This window comes from Delphinus delphis, chromosome 4 (genome assembly GCF_949987515.2).
Source record: "Delphinus delphis chromosome 4, mDelDel1.2, whole genome shotgun sequence".
Classification (NCBI taxonomy): domain Eukaryota; kingdom Metazoa; phylum Chordata; class Mammalia; order Artiodactyla; family Delphinidae; genus Delphinus; species Delphinus delphis.
In genome coordinates this window covers 11,562,303-11,585,194 of record NC_082686.1, presented here as the reverse complement: position 1 = coordinate 11,585,194, position 22,892 = coordinate 11,562,303, and the positions used below count along the sequence as shown (strand labels likewise).

Genomic DNA, 22,892 nt, shown 5'->3' with positions numbered 1-22,892 from the left:
TAACATGTGTCTTGGTGTGTTTTTCCTGGGGTTTATCCTGTATGGGACTCTCTGTGCTTCCTGGACTTGGGTATTTCCTTATCCATATTAGGGAAGTTTTCCACTATAATCTCTTCAAATATTTTCTCAGACCCTTTCTTTTTCTCTTCTTCTTCTGGGACCCCTATAATTTGAATGTTGGTGCATTTAGTGTTGTCCCAGAGGTCTCTGAGATTGTCAATTCTTTTCATTCTTTTTTCTTTATTTTTCTCCTCAGCAGTTATTTCCACCACTTTGTCTTCCGGCTCACTTATTTTTTCTGCCTCCGTTATTCTGTTATTGATTCCTTCTAGTGTATTTTTCATTTCAGTTATTGTGTTGTTCATCTCTGTTTGTTCTTTAGTTCTTCTAGATCTTTGTTAAACATTTCTTTTATTTTCTCAATCCACACTTCCATTCTATTTCCAAGATTCTGGATCATCTTTACTATCATTACTCTGAATTCTTTTTCAGGTAGATTGACTATTTCCTCTTCATTTATTTGGTCTTGTAGGTTTCTACCTTGCTCCTTCATCTGTGACACTTTTGCCATCTCTATTTATTTTTTTATTTTTTTAAAGATGTTGGGGGTAGGAGTTTATTAATTTTTTTGCTGCGTTGGGTCCCCGTTTCTGTGCGAGGGCTTTCTCTAGTTGTGGCAAGCGGGCACCACTCTTCATCGCGGTGCGCAGGCCTGTCACTATCGCAGCCTCTCTTGTTGAGAAGCACAGGCTCCAGACGTGCAGGCTCAGTAGTTGTGGCTCACGGGCCTAGTTGCTCCACGGCACGTGGGATCTTCCCAGACCAGGGCTCGAACCGTGTCCCCGTGCATTAGCAGGCAGGTTCTCAACCACTGCACCACCAGGGAAGCCCTCAATTTTTTTTTTAATGTGTGGGATTGTGTTCCTGTCTTACTGGTTGTTTGGCCTGAGGCTTCCAACACTGGGGATTGTAGGCTATTGGGTAGAGCTGGGTCTTGGTGCTGAGATGAGGAACTCCATGAGACCTCACTCCAATGAATATTCCCTCGGGACTGAGGTTCTCTGTTAGTCCAGTGGTTTGGACTCGGAGCTCCCACTGCAGGAGCTTAGGCCTGACCCTGGGCTCGTGAACCAACATCCTGCAAGCCACCTGGGGCAGCAAAAAAAAAAATTAAGTAAAAAATAAAATAGACTAGGAAACTAACAGATATTTTAGGAAGAATATAAAAATAAAAATATAGACAAATCAACAACCGGAAGGTATATCAGTACTACAATAGTAAAAAAGAGGAGGAGGGAAAAGAAAAAAAAAAAACAAACAAAACGGGGTAAAGGCCTTGGCTGTGGAGGGCAGGGTGTAAGCAAGGGTGAGGTTTCGGCGGTGGCAGGGCCAATGCTCAGGACCCACAGGGCTGGAAAAGGCCCTGGGGGCTGGGGGTGGGGTGGGGCTTAGGCTCAAGGAACAGAAGGGGCCCAGGCGTGCCCCCCACCCCTGGTCTCAGATGACGGGAGACCTCACCTGGGAGCCCAGCAAGCTTTCTGAGCCCGAGTGGGCAGGGCAATCGCCCTCTGCTCCTCTCCTGCTCCTCCTGGAGCGCCCCTCCTCCCGCCTCTCCTTAACTCCCCTCAGCCTCCTTCCTATGCCCCCAGGACCAATGTGGCCAGGGGGAGCGGTGGGGGGGGGGGCTTGGAGGGCAGGGGACCAGCCTGGGAGCTCATCAGGCTCCCCGGACCTGAGTGGGTGGGGAAAACACCCTCCGCTCCTCTCCTGGTCCTCCTGGAGGGCCCCTCCCACCTGCCTCTCCTGATCTCCCCAGCCTCCTTCCTATGCTCCCAGGACCAATGTGGCAGGGGAGTGGAGGGGGCCTTGGAGGGCAGGGGACTGGCCTGGGAGCTCAGCGGGCTCCCAGGGCCTGAGTGGGTGGGGCAAATGCCCTCCACTCCTCCCAAAGGGTCCCTCCTGCCTACCTCTCCTGAACTCCCCGGCCTCAGGGGCGTGGATGCTGTCTGGCCTCCACTTCTCCTCCCCGTTCTGCCCCCACCACGTCCCTATCGGTTCACTTGGGGGTTCCTCCCATCTCCTTGGGCATCAGGGTCCCCCATCAGCGGCCGGCAGGCACCCTAGTTGTGGGGAGACGCTAATTTGGCATCTTCCCACACTGCCATCTTGACTCTGCCCCAGGAGACCTTTATATTAAGGGAATCACATGTATCTTTAAATGGTTACAAAGGACCCTATTCTAACTCACAATGTCTGATAGGAGTGGATACTAACATTATCTTTTTTTTTTTTAATGAGGAAACAAACAGGGAAATTAAGTGATTTGCTCACAATTAAAACAAATTCATGACAGAGTCAAAAACAGAAAAAACTGCCACTAGGCCTTCTGGATGGCCTTCATTAGCCTTCACATTAGCATTTCACAAATCTGAGTATAATATAGTTCTCCTGGAAATTTCCTGCTGGTCCAGTGGTTAGGACTCTGTGCTTTCACTGCCAAGGGCCCAGGTTCGATCCTTGGTTAGGGAGCTAGGATCCCACAAGCCGCATGGCATGCTCCACCGCCCCCCCAAAAAAAATATATATATATATATATTTCTCTTTATTTTATAAAAGGAAACTGCTTCTTTGACCAGGTCCACTTGAGTAACTGCAAAATGAACAGCCAACCCACTTTTATAGTTCATTTTCTCCAACAGATTTAACAATACTAGAATGTGTGAGAAGTAATATTTATTGCAAGAGGTTAGAAGGGAGTGGAAACAAGTAATCAGTCTTAAAATTTGTTGGAAGCAAGACACAGGTTTTTTTTGAGGAAAAAACAACAAAGAAAGAAGTAATTAAACAAGATGGTATCTAGACAAAGGCACAGCATTCCACAACTGCTTCATGCTCTGTGCACAGTAAATCCTCAGAGAGGAGAGACATTAAGCAAAATAAGGCTTATATTAGAAGCTGCATATAATACCACTGATATTATTCTGTCTTACAACAAAAGGCTCTAGAAAAATCCCTCTGGAGGAAAAAAGTACAACACAAAACCTGTATAACAAAGGAAAGCAAAAGTAGAAATAAAGACCCAACTATCCCTCTGAAATCTCTCACGGGAATACACTCAGTGCAAATACAGTATTTCAAACTCAGCAAAAGAAGTTTTTGACTGGAGTAAGAACTTGCAGGTTAAAGATGTATTCTGCAGGAAGAGTTCACCTAAAGCTTGAGAGCTAGAGCAAAAAGACACTTGCAGTCAGTAACTGAGTGGATGAAATTGCCTAATTTTTCACTAGGTCATAATAATCCCCTTTGGGAAGAAGTGCTTTATCTTGAAACTAATTGTTCCACTTTTTGTTATATGGTTCATGCTTTTAAGCTGCAGTTGTCTCAAACTTGCTTGATATAGAATTTTGTAATGTCAGATAATAGTAGGCTGTCAAAAGAGAACCATTTAAGCTGCTTTTGTAAGAAGCACGTTGCTGAGCTGCCTTACAGTCGTTTTACATCAACCATATAAAACTGAGCTTATCTGATCATGTATTAACCCTTCTCAAATAAAGTCATATGAGAGGAATTGTTTTTAAAAGAGGCTTTCAAACTAGTCCTTCAGACATTTTTAAAAATCTTCATATAAAAGTCCACTTTATACATAAGAACAAACATTTTTCCTTTAAAAAAAAATCTCATTTTTAAGCCAAAATAAATTACAACTTGCTGAAATACCTTTTTTAATGGCTCAGCGCTTATTTCAGGTATATGGAGCTGTATTTTTTGCACATTTTGAAAATTAGAGATACTGAGACAAAGTAGTTAACTCTATAATTAGGTGATGATACAACCCTGGCTCAGGGAACAGATTAAGCTTTAAGTCTTCAAGAATAAAAAAACCAACACAGATCATCTCATCTATATAGTCTTATACTATGTACATATTAACAATCTATTCAATGAAAAAAAAAGGACAGAAATTTCATAAAACTATTTCAAAACTCAGAGCATAAAAGTGTAAAGAAACAAAACATTTAATGTACAATCTATTCTATTTGGCAATGTGTAAATTATATTGAGAGATAAAAACTTATCTACAAATAGAATATAACAAAAGGAAAATGTGATTTGAGAAGTGATCTCAGGTCCATAGCTCTTCAGTTCTTCCAAATTTATAGATCAGAGTGCTAGAAAGATATTAAAATAAATCATGAGGTAAAATCACATAGAAACGCAAAAGAGAATTTATTTTCTAAATATGCTTTGATGGGTACCTCACTGATCCCTTTGTATCAATTTCTAAAATTAAAGATTGTGGTGGTGTTGGTCTGAATTTGCTTGTTTTATAAAGCAGTTTGTTGACCTTGATGGTTGAGCTTAATTGAATATCTTTTCTTAAAGCCTGAAGTTACTAGATAGGTCACTTGTAAGGAAAGGGGGCATTTCTCATAGTAGCCGGCATGAGGGCCACTCACATCTCTACGATCCTACAATGTCTGAGCTACAAACACTGAAGCATCCTAACAGACCATGTTGAAATTCTTCGTTCATTTAACAAATAATTACTGTACAGAGTACTGGCTGGGCACCAGGCACCTAGCTAAGCACTGGGAATGTGACTGTGAGTCAAAACAAGACAAATGTGCTCACTAATGGGAGACAATCAAATTCCAACTCAATGACACACATGGTACCAAGAGAGGGAAATACAAGGATCTGATCTAGTTAGAGGTCAAGAAGGTTTTCCTGAGGAAGTAGTGACTGAACTGAGATCTAAAAGAAGAGTGGGAATTATCTCAGCAAGGTATAAGGGAAGGAGCGGGGCAGAGATGGGACACTCTGGCAACGTGAGTTTGAGCTGTGGGTATGCTGGAGGTGGTAGATTTGAAATGTCAGCCACCCAAGAGGGGATAAGTAAGAATCTGGATATGTGGTTTTGACATGGAGATAGACAGCTGTGACTCACTGGCATATAGGCAATAACTGAAGTCCCAAGCAAAAAGGACCTCACCTAGAAAAAGAACGAGTTGAGAAGAGGCTTAGAACAGAACTTTAAGAAACTTCAAAAGTTAGCGGCCAGAGGGTGGAGGATCAGCCTGCAAAGGAAACAGAGGAAGAGTGGCCGGAGAAGTAGGAGTGCACTCTGGTGCTTAGAAAAGGCCTGGCACACAGGAAGCACACAGCTGGCTGGATAACTTGCCAGCCTCTGGGCATAGCGCATCGCTGATGCAGTGGTCACTGCCCATGTGAGCACAGGCCTTTAAACATACAAGGTTTCTGTTCATCCAACTGTCATTTATATAGACTCCTCTACCACTACAAATGGCTGAATCTGAATTTAAACTTGATCTCTCAACAGTGCCTAAGGTATCTTCATGAAAATTCACTGTATTCCCAGAAGGCTGTCAGTCACATGCCAAGAAATACAATCACAAGGCAGCAGAAACTGTCGAACATCTTTAAAAACCAAGAGTGTCCAAGGCCACAGTGCAATAAGAAGGAACCCAGGCAGGGCACAGTGGTCTCCCGGAGTTGAGGAAACAGAGTTGAGAGTTCAGGGAGGCCAAGCGGCTGGAGTGTGCAAGGCGGGATACAGAGAACTAGAGAGGGGGAGCCCAGGAGATCGGTAGGGGGTTCCCTTTGAGGCTTCTGCCAAGTGCTGACAGCAGATGCATGTGAGGAAACTACCCAAGAAAAGGGCAGGAATCACTGGAAAGAACAATTCCCAAAGCTCCCACAGGGCTGGGAAGACTTCAGAATCTCATAGCAGAGTGGAAAACCTCAGACTACGTGGAGAATCAGGAAGAATACTCAAAAGTGTACTGCCTTAGTAAGGGGGACATATTAATTCCAGACTAAAGCTGCTTTGGCCCTGCCTAACGAAGCTTAAAAGCAAAACTTGAAAGGATTGAACTGTTTCCAAGTGACTGAGCTGCATCCAGAACAAAGCTCAAAAGCATTTAAAGGAATACCACAAAGTCCAGCCCCCAATCAGCTTCATGCAAAGAAGCAAACAGGGGAAAAGAGATCCAGAATGAAAAAAATAAGTAGAAATAATCAATAGGAAAAGACTAAGAATTGACACAATTAGACAAGGACACTGAAATAGTTATAAACATACTTCATATGTTCAAGAAGGCAGAGGAAAGCATAAGTATGTTAGGAAGATACATGGAAATTGTTTTAAAAAAAATCAAGCTAATAGAGATGAAAAATACAATGTCTAAGATGAAAAACATACTGGATGGGAGTCATAGCAGATTAGACATGACAGAGGTAGAGATTAGTGAACTTAAAGATTTAACTATCCCAAATGAAATACAGAGAGAAAACAAGAAAAGAGAATACTTGATGGAGTGATGGGGTAAGAGTAGGTGTGGAGAGGTAGGGAAAAAAAAAACATGAAAAGAACTAAGCACCAGTGAGCTGTGGGATGACTTCCCACAGCCTAATATACATGTAATTGGAAGCCAGAAGGGCAGGGTGGACAGAAAAAAATATCTGAAGAAATAATGTCCGAAAAGATTCCCAATTTGATGAAAACTATAAATCCGCAGATCCAAGCAACTCAATGAACCCCAAACAGAAGAAATATGAAGAAAACGACACCACAGCACACCATAATCAAATTGCTTAAAATCAATGACAAAAACAAATTTCTTCAAGGCTTAGATCTTAATGCTTTTGTGAGAGGGGTATGGGGTAAGGGATATAATTTTATAAATGACGCCTAAAATACCTATCTTTACACTAAAAGACATTTCATTCTGGAAAGCAAAGGCTACAGGGCCTCATTTTGGAAGCTTTTTAGAAGATTGCCCCTAAAAAATACTTTTGATATTCTTTTATTTTTATACTTACTTTAAGTTATCTTAAAAACTTAATACAAAACCCAATTCACCAACCAGGTTTTGTATACGACATGCATAGTATGTATTAATTCTAATTTCTTTTTTTCTTATTTTATTAAAGGTACATGATATGGTTTCTTAACAAAACACAGGCTATGGAAGCAGCAGTCTGGGTTCAAATCCCCGTTCTGCGTTTGCTAGCTAAGCGGCCTTAAGTAAGCTCTGAGACTTATTTCCTCATGTATAAAATGGGAGCACCACCTGTTTTACATACTTAAGATAATTAAGTGGGAATTTAAAAGGTAACATATATAAAGCATCTAGCTGAGGTCTTGGCACATAGCAGGGCCCCTAATTAAATGGCTTGTGTACGCTTTTATGCAATAGTACAATTTTCACCTTTTAAAAGAAGTTCTATACATTGTAACTAATCCAAGAGATTTATACATGTTCCAGTGCCTATGCTGCTCTTATAATAAAGATGATGCTTCTATAAATGTTACAGGTGTATAGTTAAAAAATTAGGCAACTTACCTAAAAAATATAAGTGCATTTTGAAAAAACACAGCTAGTCCTGGATAAACATCAGTATCTGCACACACAAAGTAAAACAGATCAGATAATTACAAAAGGCAAACGGCAGTAACTAAGTATTCATGCCATTCATAATGACATGCTCTGTATATTATAAAACACTACTATTATTCATTAACTCTAAGAAATCCACAATGAAATTGAAGTAAGAAAATGACAATCTCATTCTCCCAATACAAAGGATTACTCTCACTCTGGATTAAAGACAATGAAATTATTAGGTTTTCTTTTTGTCTAAAGTAGTTGCTATGGTTTTAGCTGCATCGGAACTGCCGAGGAAGCAGCAGCTCACCCCTTCACTTCCTATGGCCAATACAGAAACACACAATGTTAGAAAGATACAAATTAAATTTTTGATGATGTAACAGTCTGTTCATTTTATTTTCTTTCATGAATTCAGGAGTTTTATTGCACAAATCTGACATATATGAAAAGAATCATTATAATTCATCATCATATTCTCCTGGAGAAAACAGCCCCTATCTTCATAGGAAGGAAAAAGAAAAATTTGGAAATTACTCAAATTTTTGTGGATATTTAACTTTTATAAAACTATCAATGTTGATTAAAAATACTAGTTGGGATGAAGAAATATTCAATTTGTAGCCTTTGATATCATAGCAAACAATATAGATGCATGGTTAAAAGCCCCAAGTTTGAGCAATACCCCTGGATTTGAATCCTAACTCTACCACTGACTAAATGTATGACCATGGGCAAATTATTTAACCTCATTATGCCTTACTTTCCTCATCTGTAAAATGGGCATTGTAACAGCACCTGCCCCACAGAGTGTGAGATGTGGACTATGCATAGTGCTCAGAACAGTTCCTGGCTCATAAAGTGCTATATAAATGTTAGCTGCTGCTATGATTATTAACAGTTCCAGAAAAATCTGTACAGTAAAAGATTTGAAATATGTTAGAAATGCTCTCTGAAGTCAGTTTACAAACTAAAAAGTATATATAATGAGCAACGCTGTAGAAATATGAAGGTGAGATCCATAATTGAGAAATTTCTCAGTATGTACTAGTTTTTTAAAGATTAAGATACGACCACTGAGGGAATTCCGTGGGTCCAGTGGTTAGGACTCTGCACTCTCACTACCAAGGGCACAGGTTCCATCCCTTGTTGGGGAACCAAGATCCCCCAAGCTGCGTGGCACAGCCCCCAGAAAAAAGAAAGAAAGTAAAAAAAGTACTTTCCCTCAAATAAGCTTCATGCTAGAACTGTGTGCTCCAGGGTATTTTTCATTAACTAAAATAACACATTTTAGAGTAGTATTAATTAAACATTAGACAACCACTGTCCTCTTGTACTGACTTATTTTGTGCAAAATGAAAGACAAAGGTATTCCCAAATCTTATACTGATCAATCTATGATACTTAAGGGATCCTATCAAGATATTAAAAGGTCAGTTGTGGGTCAGGACAAGATGTGACAGTTAAGCAGAGTGACAAAGAGATTCCAAAGATAGAGGCATCAGAAGATGAATAAACTGTTATCTGAAACTTATTCCTGTCTTTGGAGTGAAGGGAGAGCCAGTGAAAGAGGTTCTTCTGATGCTTCCAGAAGCACATGCTGAGACTGGGTCCTGCTTTTCAAAACCTCTCGCCATCCACGTGATGAAAAGCTATGGTGAGTGGAACAGTCACAAAACTCAGAATGGTATACTAAGAGCTCACTCCATTGCATCACCAGTTTCAACATGAAGGCTACACACGTCTTCAGTCTTGCACTTAAAAAACTCCCCTTGTGAACTGACAGTGCTTCTCAGCACCTCTGCCCCCTAAAAAACAAAAATCAAAAAACAAAAAAAACCCTCCCCTTGTACCTATGAATGAAAAATTAGAGGTTGGGGTTGGAGAGAAGACGTATCAGTGGACAGAAAGATACTGGGGTCCACAACGCCTTACCTTGAAAACCTTGGGGCAAGGTATGTTTTGGAACTCAGGATTTTTCAGATTTAAAAATGGTAACACAGGGGGACTTCCCTGGTGGCTCAGTGGTTAAGAATCCACCTGCCAATGCAGGGGACACAGGTTTGAGCCCTGGTCCGGGAAGATCCCACATGCCACGGAGCAACTAAGCCCGTGCGCCACAACTACTGAGCCTGAGCTCTAGAGCCCGCGAGCCACAACTACTGAGCCCACGTGCCACAATTACAGAAGCCCACGCACCTAGAGCCCATGCTCTGCAACAAGAGAAGCCACAGCAATGAGAAGCCTGCGCACCGCAACGAAGAGTAGCCCCCGCACCCTGCAACTAGAGGAAGCCCATGCGCAGCAACAAAGACCCAACGCAGCCAAAAATAAATAAATAAATAAATTTATTAAAAAAAAGAAAAACGGTAACACAGGGCATAATATTACATAGCACCCCCAACTATGTTTGGACCAGCATCCCACAATCAAATACAACCACATTCCTCTAATAAAACATTTGAATACTTATTAAATGAAATAAAGACTATAATGAGCCCTGGATCATTAGGTCAGGTTTTGCTGCCAAACTGGTTATGAAAAACCTGACCTTCAGCACTTTTGTGGATTTTAGAATTGTGTATAAGGGGCTGTAGCCCTGTACAGATTTCTCACTTTTACCACTACAACACTCAGTAAAAGGCCTCTGGTATAGAGCCCGGCTATCTGGGGTAAGGAAGGAAATCAGAACCTCTAGAGACAGCTGAGAGTTACCTGGTCTTGTCAGTGGCTTGGTTTTCCTAACGAGGCTATCCCACTGCACTAAATGACCCCACTGAGAAGTTTTATTAAATAATTTATATCTTCAAACAGAGACTTACCTTCAAGCTAACTGAATTATTAAACTAAATTTTACTCCACGGGGAGTTGACAGACTAAGCCAAATATAAAGGACATATCTGAATCTTTCCTATGAAATAAAAGAGGAATAAATACTTACTTTGGGTAACATATGCACCAAAAAGAATCCACATAGAAGCAATAAGTGACCCAAACATCAACATGAAACCAATGAAGAGCCAAACTCGAGCACCTGTGTGAAAAATAGGCTTTATGATTTTGCTCATTTCTACAGCTCTATGCCTTAGGAATACATAACACTAGAACACTGCTCATCTAATATATGCTATGCCTATCAAAGACAGTCACGTATTTATATACACCTGCTAAAACATTTAACTGAATGAAGATTGAAAAAAAGAAACTAAAACTAAAAGGTGTTAAGCGATACTTGGAAAGGGAAAAAGGGTAAGTTACCATTCTACTGGCTAGAGAAACTAACAGCTGAGTTAACTAAAGTAGGAAAGCTTCAGAAGTAATTATTTGACTAAACTGATTAATTAAACCCTAACTGAGGGCTTCCCTGGTGGCGCAGTGGTTGAGAGTCCTCCTGCCAATGCAGGGGACACGGGTTCGTGCCCTGGTCCGGGAGGATCCCACTATGCCACGGAGTGGCTGGGCCCGTGAGCCATGGCTGCTGAGCCTGCGCGTCCAGAGCCTGTGCTCCGCAACGGGAGAGGCCACAACAGTGAGACGCCCGCGTACCGCAAAAAAAAAAAAAAAAAAAAAAAAAAAACCCTAACTGAAAAATTACCGTGTTGTATATATTATCAAAGTAATTGCTCTATTAGAAGTAGCAAATGTATTTCAGATAGCCATTACCACACAGGAATGAGAGAATGCAAATGAATAAGGACCATATGACTTCTTTTCATCAACGTTAATATCATGGTACTACTCAACATGGTACTAACAGCAACCATATATTCAATCTCTCTTATTCAGCCAAACTGTACCACATACCCTTGAAAAGTTCAAGGACAAAAGTATCTCTTCAACCCCCTACTGTATAGAATTTTAGAAGTTATACAACAGAATCTCAATAAAGTGATCATCTGGACACCTGAGTAGATTCAATACATTTTCAGGAAAGCAAGTTAGCATTTGTGCCAGACCCTGATCACAGGTATATTGACGGCCTGTCACTCTATGGAAGGGGAATATAGCTCCCCTGAAGTGAAAATAAAATCCAAGCCAATTTCCATAATAGAAAGCTAAATTTGCCTCAATTTCAGATATTCTGTTACTAACTGAACAGAAATTCATATATTTTAGACACCAGATATACAGGAAGCTCAAAGCTCAGAATGAGTAGAACAGCTAATATTTGAGAGAAATGGGTCCCTAGGTTATCTAAGTTTTATTATAATACTAAACAGATCTCCAGAAATATACAACAATGTTTACGTCCTTGGAGGAAAACATCCTCCAAATTCAATCACAGCTTTTACCTAAAGTGAATGAAAGGAAGTATCAAAAATCCTTGTAATTATTTTCATGTCCTTTATATATGACCACACAAAAATTTTTTAACAAAACTGAACAAGAAAATAACTTCCCTTGAAAAATGAGTACACTTTTGTTTAGCAAAAAATAAAAAACTGTAACATTTTCCCTTTTTTGCTTTGACTACCAGGAAGCTCAGAGTCAAGGTTAATAATTAAGAGTATCCATTTTGTCCTAGAGTCTAAGTATCAATACATGATCTTCTTTCTACCTAGTTCCTGTTCCTTCTTATTTAACAGTTCCATTTGTAGTATATCTATTACGTTAATAACACTTTCCTGCAAATTCCTCTGGGAATTAAATGGGAATAAATTACACACAAACCATTTAAGTAGTATGAAAGCTTAGTGTGGCAAAAGCTGAGCATGCCTACAAGATAGTTTGCCCTGAATTTTTGAAGCACTAGACAGAACTTGCACTAAAGGTACCACATATAAATGTAAACTGACGTAAACTGACTGTGAATTTTAACTGGGTAAGAAATAATCGTGGAATAAAATGTTATAGTCACTACTGAGAGTAAAAAGTATGGGCTTTGGAACCAGACAGACCCAAGGCACATACAAGTTCTAGCTTTAAGCTAAAAAGTTTGGGTAAGTTACAATGAAATTTTCTACAGAAAATAGATAATAGTAACATAATCCACAGCAATGCCTGTGGAATATTTTTGAAAGAAAAATGATCAAATACGTTAACGTGTGCTCTATGCACAACATCACTTGCTAATACATGCTTTTTTACTCTTTATTCTCACTCATTCCTGACACTACCTGCTGAAGCTGGGGCACAAGGCATGCATGTGTGTGTAAACATGCATGCACAGACACACACAATGCACTTTTAACTTGGGTTCATCTGTCATTTATCACTATTCCCATCCTCTCCCATTCTTCAAGGATCACAATGGAAGTGAAATTTTAAAATGTGCATCAGCATTTAAAGCATCAGGTACAAAAGAAAGCTAATTTGTTCCCCTGTAACTGGCTTACTTCACTTAGCATAATGTCCTCCAGGTTCACCTCTGTTGTCACATATGGCAGGATTTCCTTCTTTTTTAAGGCCCATTCCCCTTATGCGAGGTATCTAAGAGAGTCAAATTCATAGAAACAGAGGGTACAGTAGTGGTTGCCAGGAGCTAGGAGAGGGGGAAGTGGGAGTTGCTGTTCAACGAGTATAAAGTTTCAGCTACACAAGATGAATAAGCTCTAGAGTGCTGTACGACACTGTGCCTATAGTTAGCAATATGGTATTGTGCATTTAAAATTGTGTTGAGAGGAGATCTCATGTTTAGTGTTCTTACAAAAAAAATAATTTTTTTTTAAAGCTAAGCTCGTCAGCTCCTTGATTTGGTTTAATGTCTTATGATACTTTATGATTCCATTTATATGAGATTCTAGAAAAGGCAAAACTACAGTGATAGAAAGCAGATCAGTGGTGGCCAGGAGGTGGGGGAAAGGGGATTAACTACAAAGAGATATGAGGGAACTTTCCGGAGTAATGGAAATATTCTATATCATGATTGTAGTGGCAGTTACACAACTGTATACATTTGTCAAAACTCATCGACCTGTACGCTTTAAATTGAATTTTATTTTATATTTTATATAAGTTATCCTCAAATACACTGACAAATATATATATATATATATATATATATATGATACCGTAGACAAAGAGACTAAATGATTCTCGACTGGATACAAACATAGCATGGTGGCCAAGAGCATGGGCTCTGGAACCAGATTGTCAGTGTTCAAATCCTGGTCCCACCACTTGCTTTATGATTTTGGACAAGTTACTTAAGCTCTCTGTGCCTTAGTTCCTTAATCTAAAACTGAGGACAAGAGTGGTTACCTTATAGGACTATTGTGACAATTAATTGAGTTAATATGTGTAGAGCATTCAGGACAGTCTTTGGTACACACTAAGTATTCTACAAGTACTTGCTATTATTCTTAACCATCCTTCAAACTTCCTCCCCCACCTACTCCAAATTCCTGCTATAACCACAAGTCACCCCTCCTAGTTCTTAAAGGCTGGAAATAGAATGTCTAGTCCTGAGCTTTTTATATACAGCATGGAAATTCCACTAAAAACAAACCCCTGGATTCTAATAGAATGTGTTATAATCTGAACAAAAGAAAAATACTGTTGGATGACAAACCAAAAAAAATTCAAACTAAACAAAATATGTATATGTAAACAAAGAGCATGTTTCTTCGAAATACTTCTGTTGTAGCCTATGGGTGGTTACTCAGGTGATCAGAACTGAATGTGAAAAACACTGTAGTCCTAGGTTTGATCTCTTAATGTGTCTATACTTTGCTATTCAGTAATCACAGTCAGCCATCTTGTAAGTAATATTATTGGTCAACATTTGGGATAAGAATAAATCCATCATTAACACAGGAACAGTCAAGATCCATTGATTTTGCATGGTTACATTTTATCTACATACTATGGGCAATATAACATGACAAAAACCAGTAACCTCTGGCAGTAACTTTAACTTTCTTAAAGTTTTAAATAACACAGGAACTTTTTTTAAAAGTAAATTTTTAAAAATCCTACATAATCATTAATCATCCCTAAATAAAGACTCACTAGAGGCTTTGTTTTTTCTGCTGATAAATCCCTCTTTTGCCAGCATACATTAACAACTCAAAGTGCCCTTACCTGTTCTTCCTAAACAGCCGCTTTCATAGCTGTCACCTCTCACCTGAGCATTGGACACGGCATTTATCCTAGAACAATACAAAATCATCTAATAAGCTTTCATGCTGCTAAAATATTCAGAGATATTTATATATCATTTAGAAGGGAAGCATTTCCTATCTAAAGCCAGTATCTGAATAACTGAACATTATCTTTTAATTTAAATATCCTAGTGGATAGAAATACTATGCTAGTCTTATTTTCCTAAAGTAGACCCAGAAAACATACTTAATTTTTTTTAAATATCAATGTTTTCTATATATTGGTAATAAATATGTTGAAAACAAAATTAAGAAAACATTTCCATTTATAATAACATCAAACAAAAACATACTTAATTTTAAGGGATTACTATCACTTGTCTCCAAAGATTATGAAAGAGACCAATTTTCTGAGTTCTTTGTCTATTTTATTTTATATTTATACATGAATGACCCACCATGAGTTACCCCATTTTAAGGTTCTCATTATAACCAAGAGTTCAAAAGTTTCTCTTTGTGTTAAAAGTCAAGTGATTTTCTCTCATCCATTTCTCAAATTCAGAGAACATTTGGTATAATAAATAGGCCTACTTTATTCAGCTTCTCTTTCCATTCTTGTTAGAGCGGGTATATTTGTAGCAGGAATTGTCTTTTCTAAGCATCCTGAATGAATATAAGTAGTTCCATCTTCTACAATTTACCTTTTTGAAGCTCCTGACAGTATAAGAAAATTATGTAATCTTAATGTTTAACATATTTTTTTAAATTATTAAAAGACATCCATGAAAAGCTTCCAAACTCTTTTATGAAGTGAGATAATGGCTAAACCTAAATATGATTTAATAAAAAAGGAAAGCCATAGATCAATCTCATTTAAGGCCAGTCCTGCCCTCCCTCCAATACTGGCAAATACAGTTAAGTGACACACTTAAAGAAAATAATACTCCATGGTAAAAGTTGAATGTATTAGATACTCAGTGCTCCATGGTGACCTAAATGAGAAGGAAATCTGGAAAAGAGAGGATATATGTATACGTATAGCTGATTCACTTTGCTGTACAATATAAACTAACACAATATTGTAAAGCAACTATACTCCAATAAAAATAATAAATTTTAAAAAGGATTAAAAAAAAGTTGAATGTATTAGAGTATTCAAGGATGACTTCCTACTAAAAAATCTAGAAATATAACATACTTCATTAAACCTAAGATGCCAATGATTTTTAAGATGCACCATTATTTTTTTATACTGCCAAGAAGGAAAAAATATTATGAATTATAAGATACCAATGACTACAAGAAGCACACTGATATTCAAAGATATTAAAATACAAAAAAAATCTTAAGATCTATAAAACATAGTAATTTGTCAGTTTAACAAATATAAGAACAAAAATCACATGATAATCTTTATAAAGTATAATAAAATTATCTAACTAAATTCAACACTTTTTTAAAAAAAATTTTTATTGGAGTATAGTTGATTTACAATGTTGCGTTAGTTTCAGGTGTACAGCAAAATGAATCTGTTATACATATACATATATCCACTCTTTTTTTTTTTTGGATTCTTTTCCCATATAGGCCATTACAGAGTACTGAGTAGAGTTCCCTACGCTATACAGCAAGTTCTTATTAGTTATCTATATTATATATAGTAGTGTGTATATGTCAGTCTCAATCTCCCAATTAATCTCTCCCCCCCAAATTCAACTCTCATTCTTGATTTTAAAAATCTTAATAAAATGGCAATATAGATATACACACATATATTTATCATGTTAAAGAAGAATCAATCAATGAAATTAAAAAGTTATTCCAGATAGCATTAAACTTTGAGGAAAAAATGTTTTTAGAAAAATAATCTTGAATTGAGAATTACCTTCATACTTACATGAAGAAAGCCAATGTGGAAAATACACCACATGTGTGAAAGGCATGGTTCAGCTGTTCTGGCTTAGGATATACCACGGCTGCATCAATCATTATCCACCAACCTGTAAAAAACTTGAGAAAGAACCCATGTCATTAAAATAACACTAACACTTTGGCTTAGCATGATACTGTTCCTTAACATTCCATGTTTTCTAAGGACCATATAATTGAAACATAAAATATGTCTACTTTGAGGTTTAGATGTTGAACTATAAAAAACAAGAATTCCTTGTTTACTTATTCTTTATAGCATATGAGGTGAATCTAATCAAATCCGTGTAAGATTCAAGTTCTGCTCTTAATGCAAGATGAAAAATTTATTACCTAGGGATGAATTTTCTGCTTCTTTTATCCACTATAAAATTATATACAACCAAAGCTCTCTTAACTAACCTCCAACTAACCAGCTCCCTGATTACCTGATGTGTTTCATATTAAAAAGAATGTGGAACATTCTTTTTTAATATGCCCAAGCACTTTTGCTTCCACAAATGAGCTCCCACGTCTCCAAAAAATATCTACGCTTGCTATAATTTTAATTATGTAATTTGATTAAATACTGCAAAACTGACTAAACATGAGTTTGCAAAATGTAATGTTTCTATGTAAACTAAGCTGAATAGAACTAAAGTAGACAAGTTACTAAGGAATTTCATAGACAAATTAAGTGCAGGCGAGGTGACCACAGAGAGCAAGAAAAACTCGGAAACACCTAAAAGAATTCTGCATGCATATTGCTTCACAATTCTAAGATGTTATGGAAAAACCTGAACAAACTTTTTGGCCACCCCAATATCTTTAGCTCCTGCTCCACTTTATTTCTTTATTTATCTTTTCTATTGAACTTCAGGTATAGAACTATATACTGGCAAAGATTAATTTAAATTAAGTGGAACATATACTGAAATTTGCTTCAAAAAGTGCAGTGGGGGCAGGGAGTGCTTGATGGAATGCTAAAGCAAGATTGGTCATGATCTGACTTTTTTTTGAAGCTCAATGATAAGTACAGGGGATGAGAGAGGACTCTATACCATTCTCTCTATTTTTGTGTATACTATTGATATTTTCAATAATAAAAAAGTTTTTAAAAAAATATTGGAAAGAAAATTAAGCAGTAGTTTCCTCCACAAATTTCTTCCTCTCGCTTCCTGCCTGTGCTGCAGCTGGGGTATGAAGATGGCAACCCTTCCCTAAAGGGCTGCAGGGCTTCAGTTCTAATGCAGCCTAAGGTTGTTACTACTGTCTGCACATCCTGAATTTCAATGAGTCACAACAATATTATTAGTTACATCAAATTCTGAGCCTTTGAGGATCCTAAAGGAATGACACATATTACATAATTTACTTAAAAAACTACTGCCTTCAAAAACTGTATTATCATGGGTATTCACAGTTCAAAGGAATCAAGATTAATTTTCAGGGCAAAAAGTGAGGTATAAATGTCACCAACCAGGCTTTTTCACTTACCAATATACCTGCTACCACAGAAGCCACTGCATTTCTTCTCTCACTCCAGTCGATACATTCACATTCTGGCCAACGGAAATTATCTAGGAAGCCTGCCATTTTCACCACTTAAGCATGGACTTTTCATTAAATACTATATTCTACAAATAAAAAGACAAAAAAAAATCGATCTAAGGAAATGTTTTTAAGAAGTGAAATATCTTACTCCTTTCTTAAAGCTTTAAACACAAATTTAACTTTAGGTCTAAATCTACTATAGTTAAGAAGAAAAATTCAATACTACAATGAATATCTACTGAGATATACATAAGACTGTCCTAGGACACAGACGGAGCTTACTATTTGTTAAATGAGCATGGAGATTTTAAAACATGTCTGTCATAGAGAATGGACTTGAGGACATGGGGCGGGGTGGGGGGAACCTGGGATGAAGTGAGAGTAGCATCAACATATATATACTACCAAATGTAAAACAGATAGCTAGTGGGAAGCAGCAGCACAGCACAGGGAGATCAGCTCGGTGCTTTGCGACAAGCTAGAGTGATGGGATGGGGGGGGAGGGAGGCTCAAGAGGGAGGGGATATAGGAATATATGTATGCATATGGTTGATTCTCTTTGTTGTACAACAGAAACTAACACAGCATTGTAAAGCAATTATACTCCAATAAAGACATATTAAAAAAGTAAAGTGTCTGCAAAGCCTTTGACACTTCTCCAATTGAGAGGTGGATCTATGTCCCTACCTTTGAATTTAGGTCAACAAAAAAGGCTGGTTCACCGATAAAGTAGAGAAAGTGATGCTATGTAACTCTGCCATACAACTTCTCAGACTAGATCATAAAAGACAATGCAGCTTGCAGGTGGTTCTCTGGAACACTAACACTAGAGCCCTGAGTTGCTTTGTAAAAAATCCAAGGCCACAGTGCTGTGAGGAGACCACGTAGAGGTGTTCTGGCCCACGGTTCCAGGTGGCGGCCCAGCCGCCACCTGCCAGATGTGACTGCTGCTCTGGTTATTAGCATTACTCCCACATTTTAAGACTTCCCTGACGAGGCCCCAGGTATACGGAGCGGACACATGTCATCCTGGCTATGCCCTTTCCAAATTCCTGACCCACAGGAATTGTAAGCATAATAAAATGGCTGTTTTAAACTACTAAGTTCTAGAGTTATCTGTATGCAGCAATAGATAACTGGAAGGAGAAAAATCACATGCATAAAAAACTATATAAGGGTACAGCATGCTGTGCAAATTTTCAAAACAAAGAGAGTATGTTCAGATGTGATGATTCAGGAACACCTTAAGTTCCAGAAAGAAAAGGGGAAAAAAAAACTATTTTAAAGCACTAAAGAGTGCTGAAAAGCAGGCAGAAACTGGAGGTCATTTACCGCTTGAAAGAAAACACAATGAGCAAGATCCACTTTAATACAGCTTTTCCCCCTGAAGAATCCCCTAACCTCTCACTCCCAGCCAAGTGAGTCCCTGTGGTGCAGAACAGCTAAAACTTGAGCAAAAAATCAGTCTTTCTGGCTTCAGGTATCAGTGGATGAAGTTCAGGATGACAAGAGCAGCTGGAAATTGAAGGGGAAATCTTGAATGGGGTAAGTCACAAGAGGGAGCCCCAAACACTTATATAAACCCTCTTAAATCCTGACTAATCCCTGAACAGCAGCACATGCATGAAGGAGATTCCAAGGACCTCAGCAGAAAAAAATATCTGGAAGGCTAAAAGTACTAAACAGATTTCAGCTGCTATCCCCTGCAAGGCATTTTGGAATTTGAGTTCCACCAGGTCAGAGATTAGTAAACACCTTGGGATTTCCACACACTCCAACAAAGTATAAAACCAAATCTCCACAATTTCAGGGTGATCAGTCCGTATTTTAATTGCCTGTTAGAACAAAAAGTAACACTCTTTAGATGAAGATAACTGATCCAGAGTGTCTATAATGTATCATCCACAATGTCCAATATACAGTTGACCCCTGAACAACACAGGTTTGAACTATGCAGATGCACGTATATGTGGATTTTTTTCACTAAATATATACTACAGTACTACACAATCCATGGTTGGTTGAACCCACAGATGCAGAACTGCAGATACGGAGGACCAATGTATAGTTAAACATGAATTTCTGACTGCACAGAAGGTCAGCACCCCTAACCCCTGTTTTGTTTGAGGGTCAACTGTATAGTTAAAAAAAAAATTACTTGACTTTTACAGAAGCAGAAAAAATGTGGTTTATCTTCAAGGAGGAAAAACAAGCAGTCAATAGAAACAGACCCCCCCCCCCCATAATTCAGATATTGAAAATTAGCAGACAATGACTTTAAAGCAGCCAGTATAAACACATCAAAGACAAAGGAACATGGTCAAAATAACCGAGTTAATGGAGAATCTCAGTAGAGAAACTTTAAAATGTAAATTTTATGACTGAAAATTATAATATTTGAAATTTAAAATTAACTAGATGGGCTCAGTAGGAGATCAGAGACAGTAGAAGAAAAGTACAGTAAGCTTGAAGAAAGATCAAAAGAAATTATCCTATCTAGAGAACAGGGTTTTTTTCTTTTTAATTAGGGGGAAAAAATGAATAAAGCTTCAGGAAACTTAGGAACACTAATAACTGGTCTAACATATGTTTAATTGGGTCCCAGAAAAATAAAAGAATCAGGAAGAAAAAATATTTAAAGAAATAATGGCTGATAATTTCCCAAATTTGGTGAAAAATAATAATTTGCAAATCCAGGAAGCTCAGCAAACTCCAAGGAGGACAAACACAAGGAAAACATCATAATAAAACTGCTGAAAACCAGAGATAAAAAGAAACAAAGCAACATTAGGGGGAAAAAATAATCAACACATTACATACAGGGGTAGTAGAACAATATGTATGATGGCTGACTTCTCATCAAAAACAATGGAGGCCAGAAGAAAATGGAAGGACATTTTTTGACGTGCTTTTAAGAAAAGCAATCATGAGAATTCCCTGGCGGTCCAGTGGTTAGGACTCCATGCTCTCACTGCCGAGGGCCCAGGTTCAATCCCTCGTCAAGGAACTAAACTCCCACAAGCCACTCAGCACGGCCCAAAATCAATCTCAAATGCTATATCCAGCAAAAGTATTCCTCAAAAGTGAAGGTGATGGAAGTTCTACCCCTATCTATCTACCCAAGAGAAATGAAAACATATGTCTACACAAAAACTTGTACACAAATGTTCATAGCAGCATTACTCATAATAACTAAGCAGTGCAGCAACCCAACATATATGTCAATTAATGAATGAATAAATAAAATGTGGGATACCATACAATGGAATACAAATTCAGCAATAAAAAGGAAATACTGATACATGATACAACACAGATGAACCATATAAACATTACGCTAAGTGAAAGACAACCACGTATGGTATATTCCATTTATATAAAATGTCCAGATGAGGCAAATCTATACACAGAAAGTAAATCAGCTGTTGCCTAGTGATGGGCAGGGGAGAGCGGAGTGTAATAGGGAGTGAGTACTCATAGGCATAAGGTTATAAAATTAGACTGTGGCGATTACTGCACATAAATATACTAAAAATCACTGAACTGTACACTTAAAACAGGTGACTGTTATCATATCTTTATTGTATCTCAAAAAAGCTTTTTTTAAATGAGGATAAAAAAATATTTTCAGGTAAACAAAAACTAAGATAATTCATCATCAAATCTGCACTAAACAATGCTAAAGGAAATTCTTCAGGTTAAAGGGAGATGACACCAGATTAATCTCAGATCTATAGGAAGGAATGAAGAATACCAGAAATAATCAATATGTGGGTAAATATAAAAGACTATTTTTTATTCCTTCTCTTTATTTAAGACAACTATTTAAAGCAAAAATTATAACATTGTAAAGGATATCCACAAAGATAAACTTTCTAAATAGCATGTCAGTTACATTTTCAAATAATATGCTTAAATATGGATTTAAGTGAAATACCTCTAAATTTAAAGTAATGGGTCTAATTGTTAATCTGAAAAGAAGGACTATAAATATACTACAGAAGGTCCAATCACTGGAAACAGACTGGGAGACAATATTTGCAAAACAAGTATCTGACAAAGGATTTGTACCTACAATATAGAAAGAACTCTTAAAGATTAATAATAAAAAAAACAAAATATAGGCAATAAAAAGTGTGCACGGGAGTTGAACAGACTTGAAATGGGCAAAGGACTTAAAAAGACAATGACCAAAAAGCATCTAAATAGGTATTCAACATCATTAGTCATCAGGGAAATGCAAATTAAAGAAATATCATCACATCCACTAGAATGGCTAAGATTAAAAAGACTGACTGTTGGAAGCAGAACAACTGGAAATCTCATACATTTCTGGTTGCGGTTTCTTACAAAGTTAAAAATAATCCTCCCTATAACCCAGCAACTCCATCCCTAAGTATTTACCAAGAGAAGTAACAACATATGTCCACACACAAAAAGACTTTTACAAGAAAGTTTATAGCAGGTTTATTCATATTAGTAGCAAACTGAAACAACCAAAATATTCATCAACAGGAGAATGGATAAACAAATTATGATGGATTCATACAATGGAATACTATTCAGCAACAAAAAATGATGAACGATATATATAACCACATAGAAAAAAATATCTCAAAAACCTGATTTATGTGAAAGAAGGCAAACACAAAGTAGTATATACTGTATGATGCCATTTAAAATGAAGCTTAGGAAGAGGCAAAACTAATCAATAGTCCCAGAGATCAGAACAGTGGTTGCCAATAGGGGCTGAGGACTGACTACAAGGGAACTTTTTTGGGGTGATAATAATGTTCTATATCTTGGATGGGATAGTGATTATGCAGGTACATTTATTTATCAAAAGCTACTGAAGTGTACATTTAAGATCTGTGTATTTTACAGTATGTAAATTTTACCCACAAAGAAGATTTAAAAATTTTATCACTTAGATATGCTTCAGCTGCACTAAAGCCTTACTATGTACGCATTATGGGCA

The 22,892-nt window shown here is 37.6% G+C and overlaps 1 protein-coding gene across 5 annotated transcripts in view; it reads right to left on the bottom strand.

Moving 5' to 3' along the window:
• Positions 1 to 2,646: 2,646 nt before the first annotated feature.
• The window catches only part of TMEM50B (transmembrane protein 50B), a 34,930-nt gene continuing 14,684 nt past the window's right edge, over positions 2,647 to 22,892 (bottom strand). For 4 of the 5 annotated variants that reach the window (XM_060010373.1, XM_060010375.1, XM_060010377.1 and 1 more), the window contains 6 exons: positions 17,858 to 17,997; positions 16,350 to 16,462; positions 14,433 to 14,500; positions 10,351 to 10,443; positions 7,368 to 7,425; positions 2,647 to 4,169 (listed from right to left, as the gene is read on the bottom strand). In XM_060010373.1, the coding sequence (XP_059866356.1) occupies positions 4,124 to 4,169; positions 7,368 to 7,425; positions 10,351 to 10,443; positions 14,433 to 14,500; positions 16,350 to 16,462; positions 17,858 to 17,956 (477 nt within the window). In that variant the 5' untranslated portion in view covers positions 17,957 to 17,997 and the 3' untranslated portion in view covers positions 2,647 to 4,123. The remainder of the gene's footprint in view (positions 4,170 to 7,367; positions 7,426 to 10,350; positions 10,444 to 14,432; positions 14,501 to 16,349; positions 16,463 to 17,857; positions 17,998 to 22,892) is intronic. The other variant, XM_060010374.1, reaches the window with a different exon arrangement.